This window comes from Lontra canadensis, unplaced genomic scaffold, assembly GCF_010015895.1.
Source record: "Lontra canadensis isolate GAN:19392208 unplaced genomic scaffold, GSC_riverotter_1.0 scaffold81, whole genome shotgun sequence".
Lineage (NCBI taxonomy): Eukaryota > Metazoa > Chordata > Mammalia > Carnivora > Mustelidae > Lontra > Lontra canadensis.
This window is the reverse complement of record NW_022631075.1, coordinates 932,689-953,635: the sequence shown is the minus strand read 5'-3', so window position 1 is coordinate 953,635 and position 20,947 is coordinate 932,689. Positions and strand designations below refer to the sequence as shown.

The 20,947-nt window shown below is 40.3% G+C and overlaps 1 protein-coding gene and 1 pseudogene across 1 annotated transcript; both read right to left on the bottom strand.

Annotated features, from left to right (window-relative positions):
- Positions 1-3,536: 3,536 nt before the first annotated feature.
- On the bottom strand, positions 3,537-14,499 carry MCTS1 (MCTS1 re-initiation and release factor). The gene is given in 6 exon segments (XM_032882312.1): positions 3,537-3,745; positions 5,186-5,253; positions 7,360-7,493; positions 12,564-12,661; positions 13,217-13,369; positions 13,940-14,499. Coding segments are annotated over 6 exon segments (549 nt in total). The 5' UTR covers positions 13,954-14,499; the 3' UTR covers positions 3,537-3,663.
- A 5,075-nt stretch (positions 14,500-19,574) lies between these two features.
- LOC116882133 lies at positions 19,575-20,426 on the bottom strand (annotated as a pseudogene).
- Positions 20,427-20,947: the final 521 nt, after the last annotated feature.

Genomic DNA, 20,947 nt, shown 5'->3' with positions numbered 1-20,947 from the left:
AATAGATGATTGCTACATTATTAATATTCTCATGAATAAAAAGTAAAATATTTATTGTAATGAAATACCTGTGCAAATTGAGTCATTTGCCATTCTTATATTTTTTGAACTACTATGCTTAGAAATACTGTATCCTCAGTAGCTGATTTGTATCCAGAGGAGGAACTTGGCTGGATATAATCATTATTTGACAAATGCCATATGACCTTCTGTTTGGGGACTATCAAATCCCTCGAATTGGAAATGTTCAAGACTACCCCTGGGATGAATCCAGCTGTCTGTTTTGGGTCCAGAACATTAAAAAATTAAAAAAAAAAGAAAGAAAAAATGCAGCTGCCAACAGAACACCACCAAACCACTGTAATAGTCTCCTAGAAGAGGGCTGATCAGGCCTTTCTATTACTGCACAATGGGACGACCATCTGAGTTGGAATGCTGAATCCTTGCAACTCCAAGACATCTGGATGTTCTTAACCTTCTCACACTGGATATAATCTAAGGAATACTTTTATATTTAGCTCATGTGTAATTTTGAAATTTTGGTCACCGAAATTGGAAAAGTATTAATAACTTCCCAGTGGCTTTATCAATCGGTATTGGGCTATCACCATTACCCAGATTTTTTTAAATGTAAATTTACGCACTAGCCTGAAGCTCCTTAAGGGCAAGGGCCATTGTGTATTATTCATCTTTGTCCCATATCACCTAGAACCTGGCGGGTATTTAATAAATATTCGTTGGGGGCGCCAGGGTGGCTCAGTCAGTTAAACGTCTGCCTTTGGCTCCGGTCATGATCCCAGGGTCCTGGGATGGAGTCCCGCATGGAGTCCCACATCGGGCTCCCTGCTCAGCAGGGAGCCTGCTTCTCCCTCTCCCTCTCCCTCTGCCTCTCCCTCTCCCCCTGCTTGTGTTCTCTCTGTCAACTAAACAAATAAAATCTTTAAAAAATATATAAATGTTCATTGAGCTGAACTGACCTTGGCTGAGTATGTCAGATACACAGAAATGGCTAGATTGTAGGCTGGCTTGACACAAAGTTAATTTTGAAACTAAAAATGAACTGAAGACACATTGCCTGAGAGAAAACAGGCTCTCCCTGTATTCCTACTCTCAGGAATGTGGGTAGACTAGGTTCCTTTAAGAGTAAGACCTCAAGAGGCTGAGATGCTAGTTTAACCTCTTTGAATTGGCTTTTCTGCATGACCTCATGTTGAGAAACTGACCAGGCTCCCCATGTAGAGTGACACCCCTGACTAACACCATGACCTGAGGCCTCAGACCCAGGGGGAAGAAGAAAACATATATATTTAGTCCACATCACCAAGGCAACAGAGTCACTGTACCTCAGCATAGTAGGAAAAACAAGCACAGATGATGATGTTAAATATTTTTAAAGTGTTCCCTACACCCACTGTTAACAGTGGTGAGAAATAAGGATAAATTATTTCAGAAACCAGGCAATTAAAGGTTTTCATTTCTCTAATATGTGTGTGCTTTGTTTTTTTATTGCTAACACTCTAGAGGCAATCTTGGTCAATTAACATTAACTTAGCACCAAAAATAGAAGTTCAATGTTTGATTATGACATAAATGACTCAGATATTCTCTTTTTAAGAATGTAAGGTGCTACAGGCCTCAAATAGGGTGCCTCATCCATCAAGTGGAGAGACATCAGAATTTGAAACCAGTAAGTCAGCATAAAATGAGACTGTTGAAGAAACCCACCCTTAAAGATGATTTATAAACTATTTACACTTTTTTCCATCAGGAATAAATAGTAAAATATAGAAATATACTCAGTTGTAGAATATTACTGTCATGATGAAGAAAAATATTCTACATAGAACTTAAAAAGGATATAGGAAGTAAAATATCAGGATTCCTCCACGGGCTAGGAAAGAAAGATTGTGGCAGACATAAGCATTCTAATTAATGATGAAATAGGAAAAATTCTCTAAGCCTTATGCCAGCCCAGATGAAATATTCCTCCAAATTTCAACCTTCCTTTACTCTTATCTATGTATATCAAGAAACTTCTTGGTAAAAAAAAAAAAAAAAGAAAACTTCTTGTTCCCTAATTGTGTACCCTAAGCAGACATACCGCTATAAACTAACACATTCACATTTTAATGTGAGAGTCCTCAAGTCCTACAAGTTTCATTAGTGGGAAACAGTTTCTCAGTCTGAGGGTCAGAGCCCGGATCAATAACCTTCACCTATGTTGTATCTTGGGGGCCAAGCTGCAACAGCCAAACGGCCTCTCTCTTTTTACTAACCACCCTCACCTTTCTCACCAACTTCTAACTGTAACACGGATCACCACAGTCTTGTAAATGTCTGTATCCATCTGAAAAATAAAATCACATGTCATATATTGGTAAACAACCAAATGAAAATGACTGAGACACTAGAACAGCAAGGTTATTGAGAAATACCCACTGTCATTATGTACATTCCCATTTAATTCTCATTTAATTCCCAAAACAGTTCATTGTTCTTATTGAAATAGGTCCATGGCCTTCATAGAATACTTATGATAGGAGATACATGTTCTCTGGGGCATACAGTGGGGATGCAAATCTGAAAGTTCCAAGTACGAGTTTCCCCAGCTTTGGGACAGGGCACTAAATAAATTCAACCTGAATCTCATCAAGCCTATCTGTTTATGGGTTACACAAGGGGGCATAAAAAACAAATTAAATGACTTTACAGTGATACAACTGACAAAATCCAGAATGCAGGAGAAAACTCTGTAAGACAAAACAACCAGATTTCTTCAATCATTAATTTAAAGGGGAAAAGACAAAGGGAGAATTTCTAACGTAAGAGACTTAAACAAATAACCACCAAATGCAATATATGGACCTTGTCTAGGACCAATTTCAAACAAATGGTTAAAAAAATAAAGAGGCAATCAAGTTCACTTGTCACATATTTGAACCAGATATTTGATCATATTAAGAAACAGTTAAATTTTTGAGGTGTGATAACGAAAGTTTAGGTGTGATGATAGTTTTTTTAAACCACTTATCTTGTAAAGATACACATTAAAGTTTAGATAAAATGATATATCTGGGATTTGCTTCAAAATAATTGGGGAGTAGAGTGGGAAAGAGTAATGAGATACAGATGAAGTAAGATTTGCCATGAATTGAAGCTGGGTGATGGATACAGAAAAGGTTCATTATACTATTCCCCACATACTTTCATATATGTCTGGAATTTTCCATAATGAAAAGTTGAAAAACAACAAGCAAACAAACAAAAAACACACAAAAGAGAAAGGGCATTTTCAGGGAGTAATGGGAGAAAATTTCCAGTCTATCTTCCAGCCCCATTAAGTAGGCAGAGTCTCTGAGGGTCAGCCATATACTATCAAGTTCATTTACCAAGTCCTGCCCTTCATTTTACATCATTAGCCTAAGAAAGGACATCAAGTTGTCTGAGTTTGATTACTTACCAGATACCTCTTAATGTCCAAGTTTGCCACCCAATTTTAAGTTGACTTTAAGAAAAATTAATTTTTGAAGCTAACAGAATTTTAGCATCTGTTGAATTTATTCAGCATAACCACAGAGGTATTGTCTTCATGCTGTCACACACAGACACAAACACAGATACAGCACAATATCCGTATTTAGTCAAGTGCATTTCTTCCAAGGCTCATTTATAGGTCTTCATATGCCACAGCCCATCATTCAAATAATGGATATTTTCAATGCCAATTCCTTTGTTGACTTTCTCACTGTAGAAGGAAAAAAGCATATAAACATATTGTTATGAATTTTTATAGGCTTACTTATGGTAAATATAATTCAAAATGAATTGCTATTTTGCAATTATTGAGCCACGTATAGGGAATTTACTTATATTACATTAACATTATTGACTACATTAAACTACATTACTCTGCTGCAGTTCCTGTCTTAAAGTGATTCCAGTGATCTAACTAGTTGGTCTATAGAAACAAAGTAATGAGAGGCACCTGGGTGGCTCAGTGGGTTAAGCCTCTGCCTTTGACTCAGGTCATGATCTCAGGGTCCTTGGATCGAGCCCTGCATCGGGCTCTCTGCTCGGCAGTGAGCCTGCTTCCCTCTCTCTCTGCCTGCCTCTCTGCCTACTTGTGATCTCTCTCTCTCTCTCTCTCTCTCTCTGTCAAATGAATAAAACAAAAAAAAAGAAAGAAACAAAGTAATGATGTCACCATACCAGGAGAACATCAAAGTGTTATACCTAACCGTGAAACAAAATTAATAGGAATAATTTGGTCATCAAATGAGTTCCAAAGTTTTTCAGTATATTGACTATATTTTGGTAATATATCTTTAATATTTCCTTAATATTCTATACCACCAGGTCAAAAGAGAAGATAAACACTTGTAGTACTGAACTATGTCGCTGGTTTAAAAATTAACAGTGGGGCGACTGGATGGCTCGGTGAGTTAAGTGGCAGACTCTTGATTTTGGCTCAGGTAATGATCTCAGGGTCCTGGGACTGAGCCCCACGTCGGGCTCGGTGCTCAGTGGGAAGTCTGCTCAAGGATTCTCTCTCTCCCTCTCTGTCCCTCCCCTTGCTCCTTCTCTCTTTCTCTCTCTCTCTAAATAAATAAATAAATAAATAAATATTTTTTAATTAAAAAATAAAAGAAACTAATAGCAAAACATCTTTCCTCCCACCCAATTTAAACCATACTAAATAAGATGTTCCTAAAATAGCACATACATACATATAGAACAGCTGTGCTGGCACACAGTTCTTGTCTGAGTGCTTAAGAAATAATGCAATCTGGGAGAGAAAATAGGTTTCAGGGGAGCCTGAGTGGCTCAGTGGGTTAAAGCCTCTGCCTTCGGCTCGGATCATGATCTCAGGGTCCTTGGATCGAGCCCCGCATCGGGCTCTCTGCTCAGCAGGGAGCCTGCCTCCCCCCCCCCAACCCTCTCTGCCTGCCTCTCTGCTTACTTGTGCTCTCTGTCTGTTAAATGAATAAATAAAATCTTAAAAAAAAAAAAGAAAATGGGTTTCAATGGCTTCTTAAGTGTTAGGAAAAATCAGAAATGAGGCTTCTGTGCTTAAATATTTGTAAGATGTGGTATGAATGAGAGCAAATTTCACCTGTAATTCTGATGCTTCCTGAGTAGGCTACCCATATCTCAAAAGCTTAAGGGAGACTAACATGAGACTTACATATCTTCTGCAGACATCTTCATGACTCCAACACACAGAGCATGCTGTTTTCCTTCTGCCATGATTGCCTGAAAACACACAGCTAAGAAAACTAATTATCTATCAAAATGCCTTAAGGGGGGGTGTCAAACAATGATCACATTACTAGTAAAAGTCACTTTGAACCCATCTTGTATTCTCACCCGGACCATCAACACTCCTTGAGGACAGGGACCTAGCAGAGTCTGTAGGCTCATGGTAAATATTCAATAAACGATAAATGAATGAATCTAATTATCATTCTTGGTTGTTAAGTTAAATGCTAACACTATAACTCAATGCCAACAAAGCCATGCAAAAAAGGAGATAAAATTTCTTGCATGTAAGTATTAAAAACTGTGAAATAAATATGAATTTTTCTAATGTTTTAATCACTGAATGATGGTTTTATGTAATAGACACATTAAAATAATATCTCCAATCTATCTTTAAGAACTCAGTGTTTCAACCTTTCTAGAACAACCAAAATGTTCTTGGTTATCATTTGAAGCATTTAGAATGTTAAACATGGTGGGGCGCATGGGTGGCTCGATCAGTTAAGTGTCTGCCTTCAGCTCAGGTCATGATCCTGGTTGTCCTGAGATCACGCCCCACAGGGGGCTCTCTGCTCAGTGCAGAATCTGCTTCTCTCTCTCCCTCTGCCTCTACCCCCGCCTGTGCCCTCTCACGCACGCTCTCTCTCTCTCTCTCAAATAAAATCTTTAAAAAAACATAAAATGTTAAACACTGCAGTACACATTCTACAAGGTAAATGTTCAAGGGTACACAGTATCTCTCTGTACTAGTTTTGTAACTAAAAGTCTAAAATTATTTCCAAAATAAAAATTGTTAAGAAAGCAAAGGCTTTTTAAATTTTCCATTTAAGGGAAACTCCAGAACTACTAATCTACAACACTTAGAAAAATCATAAACATAAACAAAAAAACCCTGTCCTCACAGAATACTATTCTCCATTTTCTCCACCTCACTTTCAGTTCATACATTCATTCGACGTTCCAAAAATATTTGAGCACCTATTATGCGACCAGTATCTATGTGAATATAAGCTGTTCCTAAGATATAAACATACACTTTATATTACCCCTTAAATATAACTGCCACAACAGAGGATACTGTCCTTTTGAGTACAGGACACACTCTTAAACCCACTCCAACAGCCCTCCCACTCCACAGTGATTTCCCTATTCCTACCAAGTATTTTCTCAACCTGAAACAAATGGCCACTTTATCCATGACAAGACATCCTCCTGTCCAGATAGTTGACAAAAACCTAGTTAATCTAGAATATAGCTAACCACCGCTGTAGAAATGAAAAGAATGTACAATTATTCAGCCATATCATTGAGTTTTAAGGACTACCTGAAACTTAAACATTTCTTTTTGAGGAAGTATGTTCTGAGGCCCAGCCAACTTAAAAATGAACTTTAAAATGAAAGTTGGGAATTGTCCATATTTCCCACTACCCACTTCTAACACCCTACCTGATATTTAAGCTCTTTTCCCTTTTGAGTGCTTTTACTGCAGTGTACATGGATAAGCCAACAGTAAAAGTAGCAAGCCGATGTCCAAAGAAGTGATCTAGTCATATCATACATATCCTCTCCATTAATAATCAAGTTTTATTATTATTTTCTTTAAAGATTTTATCTATTTGGAGAGAAAGAGAGTGAGCGAGAGAGAAAACACAAGCCAGGTTGTGGGGGTCAGGGCGGGGGAGGGGGAAGCAGAGAGAGAAGCAGACTCCCCACCGAGCAGGGGGCCCCATGCGGGGCTTGATCCTGGGATCTTGACCTGAGCCAAAGGCAGATGCTTAACCAACCAAGCCACCCAGGTGCCCCCATAATCAAATTTTATACTGTGTCCTGAGTCTGATAACACTGGGCCATAACTGGGCTGCAATGCAGCTGGGACTCTTTTATTACTTGTTTCCATTTAACTTCTAAGATGGGACATAATTTAGTCTCAAGAAAAGATATTATTTCCCACATGTTGAAATGTAACCAGAAAGGGATGAGATAACAGTAACAGTAACCTCCAAAAAGTACATCTAATCTTTTCTGGAACAAAAGATCTTTCAGTAATGACAAAAATACTGTGAATACATTTTTTCAGCAGTTACAGTCTGGGAAGGATACAACAATTGTATCTACTAGAGCAGAGTAAAGTTTAGCTCCAGGAGAAGTTAAGCCTGGACATATGATATTTGCTCCACTGAGTACAAATTTGATGGCTCCTTTATCAACTTGCTGGTGTGGCAGGATAAAAGGATCTGGAAGAAAAGAAATACATTACATAAATTAATGAGGCTAATGATTGAATAGAAAAAGGCAAAGGACATAAACAAATATTTCCCCAAATTACAGTATTCTGACAGATGCAAAATAAAACTAAAGCGCCATCCTTCACTTATCAAGCTGGTAAATATTTTTTAAAGATTTAATTTCTTTCTCAGAGAGAGAGAGGCTGAGCACAAGCAGGGAGAGCATCAGGCAGAGGGAGAAGCAGGCTCCCTGCTGAGCAAGGAGCCCTATGTGTAACTCGAATGTAGGACCCTGGGAGCATGATCTGAGCCAAAGGCAGCCACTTAACCGACTGAGCCACCCAGGTGTCCCTACATTGGTAAATATTCTTAACAAAAGTAATCCCCAGTGCTAGCAAGAGTGTAGGAAAAGTATCATTCTTATATATTGCTAGAAGGCTTATAATTGGGTACAATCTTTCTTTAGGACTACTTGGCAACATGTATCAACAGCCTTGAAAAGGTTCAAACTCTTTGACTCAGTAATTCTATTTCTAAGACTTTATCCTAAGAAAAAATTAGAGAGGGCCACCTGGGTGGCTCAGGTGTTAAGCATCTGCCTTCGGCTCAGGTCATGATCGCAGAGTCCTGGGATCAAGGTCCACGTTGGGGTCCCTGCTTAGTGGGAAGCCTGCTTCTCCCTCTTCCACTCCCCCTGCTTGTGTTCCCTGTCTTGTCTCTCTCTGTCAAATAAATAAATAAAATCTTATTTAAAAATTAGAGATACATAATATACTTAGGTAGAAATATATTCATTGCAGTACTACTCTTTATAATAGAAATAAATTGGAATCAACCTAAATGTCCAACAATAAAGAGATAAATGACTTAAGTATAACATACATAAAACAGAACCATATTTTTAGGGACTATGTAATACTCAGGTAAATGTTCATACTAATGTTAAAAGAAAAAAAAAAAAACACCAGGGACGCCTGGGTGGCTCAGGTGTTAAGCATTTGCCTTTGGCTCAGGTCATGATCCCAGGGTGCTGGGATCGAGCCCCGCATCGTGTCCCTGCTCAGCAGAAAGCCTGCTTCTCCCTCTCCCTCTGCCTGCTGCTCTGCCTACTTGTGCTCTCTCTGTGTCAAATAAATAAATAAAATCTTTTAAAAAAACAACCACCAAAGAGATCAGTGGGTGGTAGGGGTTGAGGGGAAGGAGCAAGGGACAAAGAGGTGGAGCAAAGGATTTTTAGGGCAGTGAAACTATATTATGATACTATGATAGTACATAGTGATACTGTAACAGTGGATACATAACATTATGCATTTGGCAAAACCACAGAATGTACAATGCAAAGAATGAACCCTAATATAAACTATGGCTTTTGGTTAATAATAATGTAAGAACATTGGTTCATCAATAGTAACAAATGCAGTACATCAGTATAAGATGTTAATAAAAAGGGAAGGAGGGTAGGAAGTATATGGGAACTCTGTACTTTCTGCTCTATTTTTCTATACACCTGCAACTGTCCTAAAAAAAAGAAACTCTATTAATTAAAAACTATTTAACAGGGCGCCTGGGTGGCTCAGTGGGTTAAGCCGCTGCCTTCAGCTCAGGGTCCTGGGATCGAGTCCCGCATCGGGCTCTCTGCTCAGCAGGGAGCCTGCTTCCCTCTCTCTCTCTCTCTGCCTGCCTCTCTGTCTACTTGTGATCTCTGCCTATCAAATAAATAAATAAAATCTTTAAAAAAAAAACTATTTAACAGAGTGCACAACTTCAAAAGGAAAAAATATATACGTTTATACATACACCCACATAGCAAATAGAGGTACCTGGGTGGCTCAGTCAGTTAACCTTCTGCCTTCAACTCAGGTCATGATCCCAGGGTCCTGGGATCAAGCCCCGCACTGGGCTCTCTGCTCAGCAGGGAGTCTGCTTTTCCCTCTACCCCTCCCCCCTGCTTGTTTTCCCTCTCTCAAATTAAAAAAAAAAAAAAGAAATACACTGATATACAAGCTATGGTTATCTCTAGGTAATGGAAATACAGGTGATTTCATTTCTCTATTTTCCAACTCTCTATGAACATGAATTCCTTTTGTAATCTCAAAAAATTTATTTTTGTGTGTGTATGTGTGTCTACTAATAGTTCATAATCTAAGAAGTAAAGGCTTCCTGAAGGATTCACAACTTTTTAGACCTCTCGGGGTTTTCTAGAAATAGTAATAACTGGTAAAATTTATTCATTTTTTAAAAAATACTTTATTCATTCATTTAACAGAGAGAGAGAGAGAGAGATCACAAGTAGGCAGAGAGAAAGGCGGGGGGGGGGGGAGCAGGCTCCCTGCTGAGCAGAGAGCCCGATGCAGGGCTTGATCCCAGGACCCTGGGATCATGACCTGAGCTGAAGGCAGAGGCTTAACCCACTGAACCACCCAGGTGCCCCTAAAATGTATTCACTTTAATGCCCTACCACTAGCCCTCCTACTAGTTAGAGAACAAGTAAGTCTTCTTCCTACCGAGACCATATATTAAACATGGATTCAAATTTAAACATCTTATTTAAAAAAAGGAACCTGAATGAACACATGTATACATAATTTGCTTTCCAGTTCTCCATCCTCATTAATACCTGCCCTTTAATAATATGATGATGATGATCCTGATCATGATAAGGACAATAATACACAGTAGTAGTGGACATTTTTTGCACAATTACTGTATCACTACAGTGGCTATCTTATGTTGAGCCATTACTGTGTTCCAAGCATTGTGTTAGATGAATTATATGCAGAGTCTCATTTAATTCTCACAACCCTGGGAGATAGTACAATATATCCTTTTTCTTGAAGATTTTATTTATTTATTTGAGAGAGAGAGAGAGAATGCAAGTGCACACAGGGGAGGAGGAGGAGAAGGAGAAGGAAAGGGAGAGGATTCCAAGGAGACTCAGTGCTGAACATGGAGACTGATGCAGAGACAATATATACATTTTAAAGATAAGGCAGTAGGGATGCCTGGGTGGCTCAGTGGGTTTAAGTGTCTGCCGTTGGCTCAGGTTGTGATCTCAGGGTCCTGGGATCTAGTCCCAGGCTCCTTGCTTCTCCGGGAAACTGCTTCTCCCTCTGCCTGCTGCTACCCCCTGCTTGTGCACTCTCTCTCTCTCTCATCTTCTGACAAATAAAAAAATCTTTTTTAAAAAGTAAGGATAAGGCAATAAAGCTTAAGCAAGTTAAGTGACTTGACCTGTTTAAGTGGCTTGGCAAAAATGACATGCGCTGGGAATTGAACCCGGTGTTCCTAACTCCAAGTATGCTTTTAACCACCGTATTACTGTGCTTCTTGCAAATCAATAACTTTAGGATGTCCTAAAAGGTTGGTTCCTAGCAAAATATCATTAAATAGGGACATTTCTCTCTTCCAACTTATTATGCAAAGTCTTAGCATAGAGGAAAACCATAAGAATAGTTGAATGAACACTTGGACACCATCCACGTAGACTGAAAAACTGTTCATTAACCCTTTGCTCTACTTGCTATATCTCTTTCTATTTCTACACACGTATTTTGTCCTCCACCATTTGAAATTTCAGACATAATGCTTCACCATAAGTACATATCACCTAAAAATAAAGTCATTCTCCTAAATAACCACAATATTATCATACCTAAAAATTTAACACTATTTGTACAATATCATCTTTAGCCAAACCATGTTCAAATTTTGCCCCAAGAGTCTAAGAAAGTGTTTTATATCTTTTGAGGCAGGGGAGGAGGGCTTGAATTTTGTTTTTCAAACCAGGATCCAATCTAGATTCATGCAAGACATTTGAGCATTTTGTCTTTGTCCTCTTTTAGTTAAAAAGGAATTAATGTCATCAAAATGTCCTAATGTCACCAACATATTTTCATTTTAAACTTTTCCCATTGCATCAGGACTCAGTTTCTCTCCATTGTACTTTTTTAACCTGAGGAAATCAATACTTAATCAAATAACTGTAAATAATCCTTCCTAAATGATAAAATGCTTCACCTCTTTTAAGACTCACCTTACTGCTCCAGACCTCCGTTCTACCAGGTCACTCAAAATTGATCTTGTCTTACCAAAACCCATCTACGTGGTTTAGTTACCACTACCATCAACAGAGCCCTCCAGTTGCTCCCTTCCTTTCTGCCTCTTGGCTGGAATGCCAGAAATATACTGGTTTGAAAAGCAGAAATTTTGACTTCACAGTTGAAAACCTCTTGTGCATGAGGATTGTATCTCCTTTGGATTTTCTTCTGTAATGTACTCAATCTAATAATAATGTAGGTATGTAAGAAACATTATTTCATAACACCTGAGCTTGGCACTCAACTAACAGTAACTGGGACTCCCACAATTAGTCAATCCTTTCCTTTATACAGAGTTATCACTACAAGGCAAATCTAGATACAAATTTAAAAGAAGGAAGTGCTCATAGCACTTATCACCATTTGTGAATATATATGTATTTATCGAATGTATACATGTATACATGTGTACATGTATATATATGTAATTATCTAATTGTTATCTATTCTTCCAACTAGACTGTTAGCTTCATAGGGAGAGGAACAATGTCTGCTTTTGCTTCCCGTCATATTCCCAGTAGCTAGTTCAGAGCCTGACACATGGTAAGTTCAATAAATATTTGTTCAATGAATGAATGTTCTTTCTTGGCCTTTCTGGAATGCCTAATGAGAAAATTTGCATTTTTTAAGATTTACCACAAGATGGGGATTCATTTTAGTTTTATATCCCTTATCACCTAGTATTAATAAATAAGTTAACTTCCAGAAATCACTTTCAACTCCTTTTACATCTTTCCATGTCCCCAAATACATATTTTCTTTTTTTTTTTAAGATTTTATTTATTTATTTGACAGACAGAGATCACAAGTAGGTAGAGAGGCAGGCAGAGAGAGACGGGGAAGCAGGCTCCCTGCTGAGCAGACAGCCCAATGTGGGGCTGGATCCCAGGACACTGGGACCATGACCTGAGCCAAAGGCAGAGGCTTTAACCCACTGAGCCACCCAGGTGCCCCCAAATACATATTTTCTAACAAGACTTACATTTGTGAAGTAACCTTAGGGTTGGATAAAAAGGCCCTTCTCTTTGTCTAAAAAATAGTAATTCTCCATTTACTGTAAGGATTTCTATATGTTCATGACTGTAAGACAAATGTCACAAAGTACCAAGTTAGATATTTTCTTTCTAAAATGAATATGCCAAACATCCTTTAGATAACAAAAAAATATGAAACATACATCTACAAAGATACAGTAACCTCTTTTATATTTCATTAAATATCCAGGCAAAAAAAAAAAAAAAACAACCACCGTTCAAATTGTTTCACCTACCATAACAGTCCAGTAGAGGAATAAAAAGAAAAATATGACCTACTACAATTTCATTTCACATCTTATTATCTTAATTTCATCATTAGGTAATTCAATAAAACAAATATCTACAGTACAAACTGAAATAAATTCAAGTCTGAATAAAACACTTTAATAAAACAATCAGTACACAAAGCTACATTTTTCAGGAACATAAAGAAACACTTGAAAATACAAATACTGATGTTTTAGTTATTCTATTTATCTACCTCTATAATTAATCTACCAATGGTTAATGTGAAAATAATTCCATTTATTATGAGTGCAATCTAATCATACAATATTCAGCTACTCTGAGCTTTATATAGAGAAAAATAAAGACTTACCATCGCACTATTTTGACAGGATCTTTCTTAGGCATGATTTGATTAAGCTATGGTTCAATACCTGGAAATTGTTCTATCAACTGGTTCTTAATACCCTTTATAACTGAGGTTTTCAACTGGATGCAGTTGGACACATTTTCTTTTTCATCAAATCTGTCAAATGATTTTTGCAAGAAAAAGGCATTTTCAAGCAGACATATCAAAATAGCTAAAGATATTGTTTTAATTAGTCATCTATTCCCAAGTAAGTATTTAGATGTCTAAAGTAACTACGAAATAAATTGTTTTTTAAAATATCATTTCCCTTTAATTCTGTCCAGCGCAAAACCAGTGTCTTAATACAATATTAAACTGTCATGTATACACAATGGAGGGGGGCGGTGGGGGTGAGGGGGAGGACAGGAGGCATATTTCACATCCTAATCTGTAATCAGCTACACAAATGCCTTTCCTGGAAAACCCTTCTCAATTCTACCCAGGAAGAAACAGATCCCCACCTATAACAAAACCTGTGTGAAAAAACAAAAGTGAAACAAAACAAAACAAAAAACCCTCAGGCGCTGAAACACAAAAGAGCAACCCAAATATAACACAGAAAACTGGCCCCTGCTAGGCTATGCAATCTGCTGAGGTTTTTTGTCTTTTTTTTTTTTTAAGTGATGATGAGGATGATTTCTAAGATCCCTATTTATTTTTGTTCAAAATATCATGCACAAAACCCACCTTCCTTTGCCCATGTTCCCCCTTTGTTTTTGTGCCTACCAAGTCTGGAAGAAAAACCCACTAGGTAGGTTCCCAAAGAATTTTTGTCTTCCTTACACTGAATTGCCTATGGGGCAATCACGCTATTTTCAAGACAAGGTTAATCTGGCAGCTAAGCAATAGACATGACAGGCCGCTTGCTTCCTGTCACCCAGACTCCTTCACTCCCATGACCCAGGAAGTCAAGCCTTCCCTTATTCAGTTCATAACTAATAAACATATGGCAGTGAGTGCAGGGCTCTCCTCTGAGCTAAAGAAGATATACCCTTAAATCACAGTGCAAGGATGTGATTGGTAGAACCTAGATAAAGAGATAGGATTGGGAGAGGGGGCAAAAGAGAAAAAGGGCTAAGGAAAAAGAAAATGAGGGTGGGAGGATCAAAACTCGATTGAAGATTAGGGATGGAAAGGTTACAGTGTTGCAAGTTGCGAGTGAGAGCCTAGTACTACAGAAGACCTTAGGGAATAAGGATGGCAGGGGTGGGGGGAGAGAGAAAGAGGTTCTTTGCTCTCGCCCTCTTCCCCACCTCCACCCCCACCCCCTTTGTGAGAAGCCGATGGAGTCCACAGCATGTCCTTACTTCTTGAACATGATCCAAGGTGAAGGGGGCGACGATAGGGAAGGGCCCGGAATGGGAAAAGAGAAATTGAATTAGCAAGGGTCCGGCAGATCCTCGTTACACGAGGAAGGCCGGCACTGACAATCGGAGCTGTTGTCGTTATCCGGAAAGGGAGACAGCCAGCCGCACTTTACGGTTCTCAATGAAATTTGACTACTTCCGCTCCTCTGAACACGTCGGCGCTTTTGCCGGCCCTTTTTGGGCTACAGATTACCCTCCAGAGAGGAGAGCTGGAAGGGCGGGACTACAGAAGGAAGAAGAGATAGAGCAATCACTCTAGCTGCAGGAAGGGGAGAATGAAGGGGTGGGGTAATCAATCAAGGCAGCATATGGCAGTTGCGTCAGTTACGGGCTCCTCAAAGGGCCAAGATTATTCCGTGTTTGGTTGCTACCTGCCTGCCTGCTTATCCACCTAAGCAATTTTTCAGTGGGAACGGTTTTGTTCCCCGAGACTCTCGAAAGGATCGGTGCTTACCAAACACCGTGAACCCAGGAAAACCTCATGGCATCTTGTTAATGTATTCGTGGGCTTGACCACGTTTAGCAAGCAATAATACAGGATATCCAGTTAACTTTGAATTTCAGATAAACAATGAATATATATATTTTTAGTATGTCTACACCTCATGCAATATTTGGGACATACTTATATTTTTAAAATTTCCTTGTTATCTGAATGTAATTAGGCGTCTGGTATTTTAATCTGACAAACACATTCACCGGCCATAGTGAGGTGCCCCCATAGAATTATTCACTAGGTTGCTGTCCCCTAACTCAACATACCTACAAGTTGGGCTATAACTCAAGGGAGCTAATTTCCCTGACGATAGAATGGCCTCTAGGCAAGCTATACAAGACTTATCTGACTGAAGAGGTAACAGTCAAAGAAACACGTTTTATTAGTTAATTTTAAAAAGAGCGAATCCAAAGTTTTGATCAGCAAAGAAACCATAGAAAAATACAAAACCTAACTAAAAAGGCACCATCCAGACAGTTGAGTGGATGAGCACTCATCTGTAAAACAAATACGCCAGTCTCTCTGGAGAGCAAATACTCTATGTTGGGGAGATGGGTGTTTGGAGCAATCATAATAAACGCTATTATGTATTTGAATTGTACAACAAACTCACCTTGCCTTGATTCTATGGTAGGGACACTCTTCTGATTATAATTTGGTTTCCCATAAAGATCTCCCTGACAAGAATTTGCCATTTTTAAAAATTCTATTTATTTATCTGAGAGAGAGAGAAAGAGAGAGAGAAAATGAGCAGGGGAGGTGCAGAGGGAGAAGTAGACTCCCATCTGAGCAGGGAGCCTGAGGAAAGGCTCCATCCCAGGACCCTGAGATCATGACCTGAGCCAAAGGCAGGTGCTTAACTGCTGAGCCACCCAAGTGCCCCGAATTTGCCATTTTTAATTCAAATCCTCATGAACAATTGTTTGTCTTTGTAAATTAATAAATTGTCATTCTGGTTTATACCTGTCTCTTGTGAATGTCCTTAGCATGAGTCCACATCAGCTCTGTAACATTTAGAATATTGAATTTATGAGCATACAAAACTGAAGCCCAGACCCCAAGCTGTGGTTGGTGGTGCTACACTGTCAGGCTTCTTGCCAAACAGCTTTCCTCTCCTGGCACATCACCCTGGGAGCCTGCCATGTAACAATAAATACATTATAACAACAATAAACAGTTATTAAGTAGCTTGAGATGAATGGAAAAAAGAACCCATTGAATCTATACATGTTAATAGCATAGTAGTAACTATATATTCCACTAGTAAATAAAATTTAACTTGATAGACCCCAGAATTAAGAATACCTAGATGGACTTTCTACTTTCTTGAAACTGTTTAAGAAAAGTAATAATTCAAAAGTCGAATATTTGCAGTGCTAAAAATAATAACTGACTTTTAATTCTACAAAATCATGCATACTCTATCCAAATTATGACAAGTCTCATATGCATGGGACTAGATATATAGCAACATGTACATACATGTTTTAATCTACTTTCATACACTCTGATGATCATAGAAACTGAATCTGAATGATGACAAGTGCCAAGTTAGGTCATCAGTATTAATGAGGTATTTAGTTTTGTACATGTGCATGAATACCTTCATTCATAACCCACCTACACAAATACATAAGCAGGGCCCGATTTTCACTGCAATGTGTTTCTGGTTTTATGTTGCAAATGGTATCAACATAAAGTGGATTTTTTTCCCCAAGCTTAATTGGGGCTTTGCTTCTGACAAAGGACTCATCTTCAAGTAAATCATTGCTATAACAAACTATATATCATAAAAGAAGAAATACCCCAAACTAAACCTCTCCAAAACTTAAAATAATGAAAAAAAATTAAAATAGTGGTGGCACCTGGATGGTACAGTTGGTTGAGCAACTGACTCTTGGTTTGCACCCAGGTCCTGATCTCTGGGTCATGGGATTAAGCCCCACGTTGGGCATGGAGTCTTTTTTTTTTAATTTAATTTTATTTTTTCAGTGTTCCAAGATTCATTGTTTATGCACCACACCCAGTGCTTCATGCAATACATGCCCTTTTTTTATTTATTTTTTATTTTTTTTATTTTTTAAACTTCTTTTCAGTGTTCCAGAATTCATTGTTTATGCACCACACCCAGCACTGGGCATGGAGTCTTCTTGAGGATTCTCTCTCCCTCTGCCCCTCCCACTCATGCACTCCCTCTCTCAATCTCTCTCTCTCAAATAAATAAACAAATCTTTTTAAAAATTAAAATAATGGAGTGCCTGGGTGGCTCAGTTGGTTGAGCATCTGCCTTCGGCTCAGGTCGTGATCCCAGGGTCCTGGGATCCAGCCCAGTGTGGGGCTCCCTGCTCAGCAGGGAGCATGCTTCCCCCTCTACTTCCCCTCCCCCCGACTTGTGCTCTCTCTATCTCTCTTTCTTAAATAGATAAATGAAATCTTTTTAAAAAATTGAAATAATGAACTTCATTTATTCATGCAATAAGTAATTATGAAGGACCTTTCTGTTTTAAACATACATACTCTCTGTACTGTAATTTGTGCATAAATGTTCTCTGCAACCTAAAAGGTTCTTCAGTGCACATGCAGCATGGAACACAGAAAACCCAAACCTAAACCCAAACCTAAACCCAAACCAAAAACCTATCATATATTTCACTAAAATAAATAACCTAGCTATAATAAACATTAAATGTTCATCAATGGTATTTGCTTCCTTAAACTTTTGAAAGGATTTTTTAGGGTCATCTTGACACAAGGCTCTAATATACTGCCCAGGGAAATTTGCAGAAAGACTGCCTTTTCTTCTCCATAAGCTTCCTTGAGCAAGAAGTGTGGCACCAAAACCCTTGGGCACCCAGTAAAGAGAGGTTTCTTTAGGAGCTAGGCCACAGCTCTGAACACTGGAGGAATTGCTTTCACTGCAAGAAAGAATTGGGCCACTGCCAGACCCCTGCTGGGCCTCACATCTCTCAGAATCTACAGCCTGTGATGTCTTACATTAAGGTCAATTCTCCCACAAATTGCCTCTCAGCCTTACACCTTAAAGCCCTCTGCAGCCCTGCTTTCTATCCCCAGAAGGGCAAGGCATGCCTAAGAATCACACCACTACCCCCACCACCAATCCCTCTGCAGAGCATAGGTGAGAAAATGCGCTGGGCCCGGCCATTGCCTGAATCCTTCCATACAGAGCAATATAAAGAACACCAACAAAACAGCAGCTCCTGCCTCCAGTGCCAAATACAGCTAAATGTGGGGAGAGCTCAAAGCTTCCCACGTATCTGAGGACTGTAAGGACTGACCACCCTGCCAAACTTGGGACAAGTTGAATTCACTCACCATGCTCATTCACATCCTTGTTTCTCTCTTTCACAGCCCGGTATGTAAGCGCCCAGTTCAATTTATTTGCTATGTGACCTTGGGCAAGTTACTTGAATTCTGTGCCTGTCTTCTCATCTATACAATAAAGGCTCTACTTTATGAGGGTGCTACAAGGATTAAATGAGTTAATGCATGCAAAGCATTGTTACTTTTTTTTTTTAAGTAAGCTCTACTGCCAGTGTGTTTCTTGAACTCATGACCCTGAGATCAAGAGTCCCATGTTCTACCAACTAAGCCAGCCAGGTGTCCCTATTATTGTCACTACTAAATTACCGTATTGTTACTGTTTTCCCAATATCCCTCTGGGCTTCTTCTTCCCCCCTGCCTGACCTGTCATTTCTACCTTAACTTCCAAGTGCTTCTGCTATGGCTTCTAGAACACCACTCTATGATTAACAAACTCTCCTACCATCCTCCAACTCATCCCTGAATATTCATGGCTTTCCTGTGAGAATGGAGCTTCCCTTGCAGATCTTTCAAGTGAAAGTGATTTATACCAATACATGCATATACTACCCAGTCAGGAGGTGAGGTGGGCATCCTCTTCCAGCCCCATCACAACTTCCAGATAATTCTTCCTTCACCCTCAGGTGAAAAACCCCAATTCTTCCTTTAAGTTTCATACCATTTGGTTACACCTCAACACCTTTACTCATTCACTGAAGATCCTGGCATCTGGTTCACAGCCTGTCCAGTCCCCACTCCACCCCCATAAAGCATTGTTTACAAAAAGAAAAAAAAAACCTCCAAGATATATTTCACCCATAAAGTGAAAAAAAAGCAAAAGTAAAACTGCATGCATTGTATGGTCCTACCTATGTTCTTTAAAAGCACATCTGTACAATGTATATGTAAATACACCAAAAAATTTCTGGAAGAATACACATAAAACTATCACTAGTTATTAAAGTACTGGCAATGGCAGGGAGCTGGGGCCAAATGCCCTGGTCTCAGGCTTTGGGAACTCTTTGAGTTCCCCAAAGTTAGGGGTTCAGAGGGAACAGGGGTTAACCAAGACAGAGGAAGCAGCACCAGGTTATGATTTCCCCTTCCCTGGTGGTTCATTCTCAGCCCACCTGGCCCCTCAGCCAGGCCCTGGGAAGGGGGACAGGCGGTAGCCCGGCTTCTCTGGGGCCAGGACACGGGAGAGATTCGCCCTCCCAGCGCCTGGGTCTGGGGCCCAGCCAGAAGGGCCGGGCTGGTCCTGGAGAACGGGTGAGCTGCCTCCCTCCGTCTTGGCAGCTCCAGGGCTGCAGGCCCTGGGAGCTCGGAGGCTGTGACAGCTGGGCAGGGCAGCGTCTCGGTACTGAATGTCTGAGCCCATCCCCCCGGTGTCCGGCAGGCCTGAATGCATCTCGTTCCAGGTGGTGTGGGCACACTTCAGGAAAGCCTCTTCCCCGTGAGGACGCTGATGGCCAGGAACATAAGCTCATTCTCCTGGGCAAAGCAGGAGGCCTCCAGGAAAGTAAGCTCGCTCAGGGTCCAGGTCTTTTTTGAAGCCACAGAGACGGGCCACGATGCGGGGACTAGCCAACGTGCGGGCGTCCGCTGGCCAAGCGGCCAGCGAGCTGTACCAGGCACCCATGCAGGGCTCAGCCGCCCATTGGCAGCAACTCCGTGTCATTGACCCAGACGGCCCCCGGCCGCCTGTGGCCCAAACCCAGAGCGTCACAGTCTCCCCAACCACGTTGACCACCCGGGGTCCAAACTCCTGGCCAGCTGTGTGCTCAGAGCCCTGTTCGAACTAATTCTCAATGAACTGATGAAGCAGACATGATTTCCCAGTTCCCGCACTGCCAATCACCAGGCATTTGAAGGGGAGGTCAGAGGTCGCGCAATAGGGCACCGTGGCCCAGCCTGCTCCCCGAGGGCATCCGCTCCACTTCAGCTGCCGCCCCGGCCCCTTCCTACTGCCAGGCCAGCGCCGCCACTTCATCTAGGGGATTTTTCTATGTCGGATCATAGATGAGAGACAGATATGCTTCGATGCCTTTGATGGCTATAGAGCATTCCATTTTATGTGCGTACCATAATTTAACTAGTATCCTCTGATTGTCACCTACAAGAGGACTAAAGGGTAGGATGGAGCCATAGAACTCCAAGCCTCCTCCACCTTCCACTGGCTTCCCATCATCAGGGGTCAGGGCCCTATGCTCTAACACTTGTCTTAATCTCAAAAGTCCTCAACTCAACTATATCAACAGGTCACTGAGGACCCCATACACAGCCCTGCCCCTGGCAGAAATTAAGAAAAAACTCATACACTGGGACTAACCCCTCCTAGAGGTTTTTTCATTCACTGTCAACAGCAGTCAAGAGAGGGCCTAGAGTGGGACAAATTTCAAGCCTCCCCAAACTTCCTCACCTCTATCTACAAGAGTCCAGACATGCAGTGCTCCCTACAACCTCATCATTCCTACCTACCTTGAGTCCACCAGGGACTGCTTTGATTAGAAC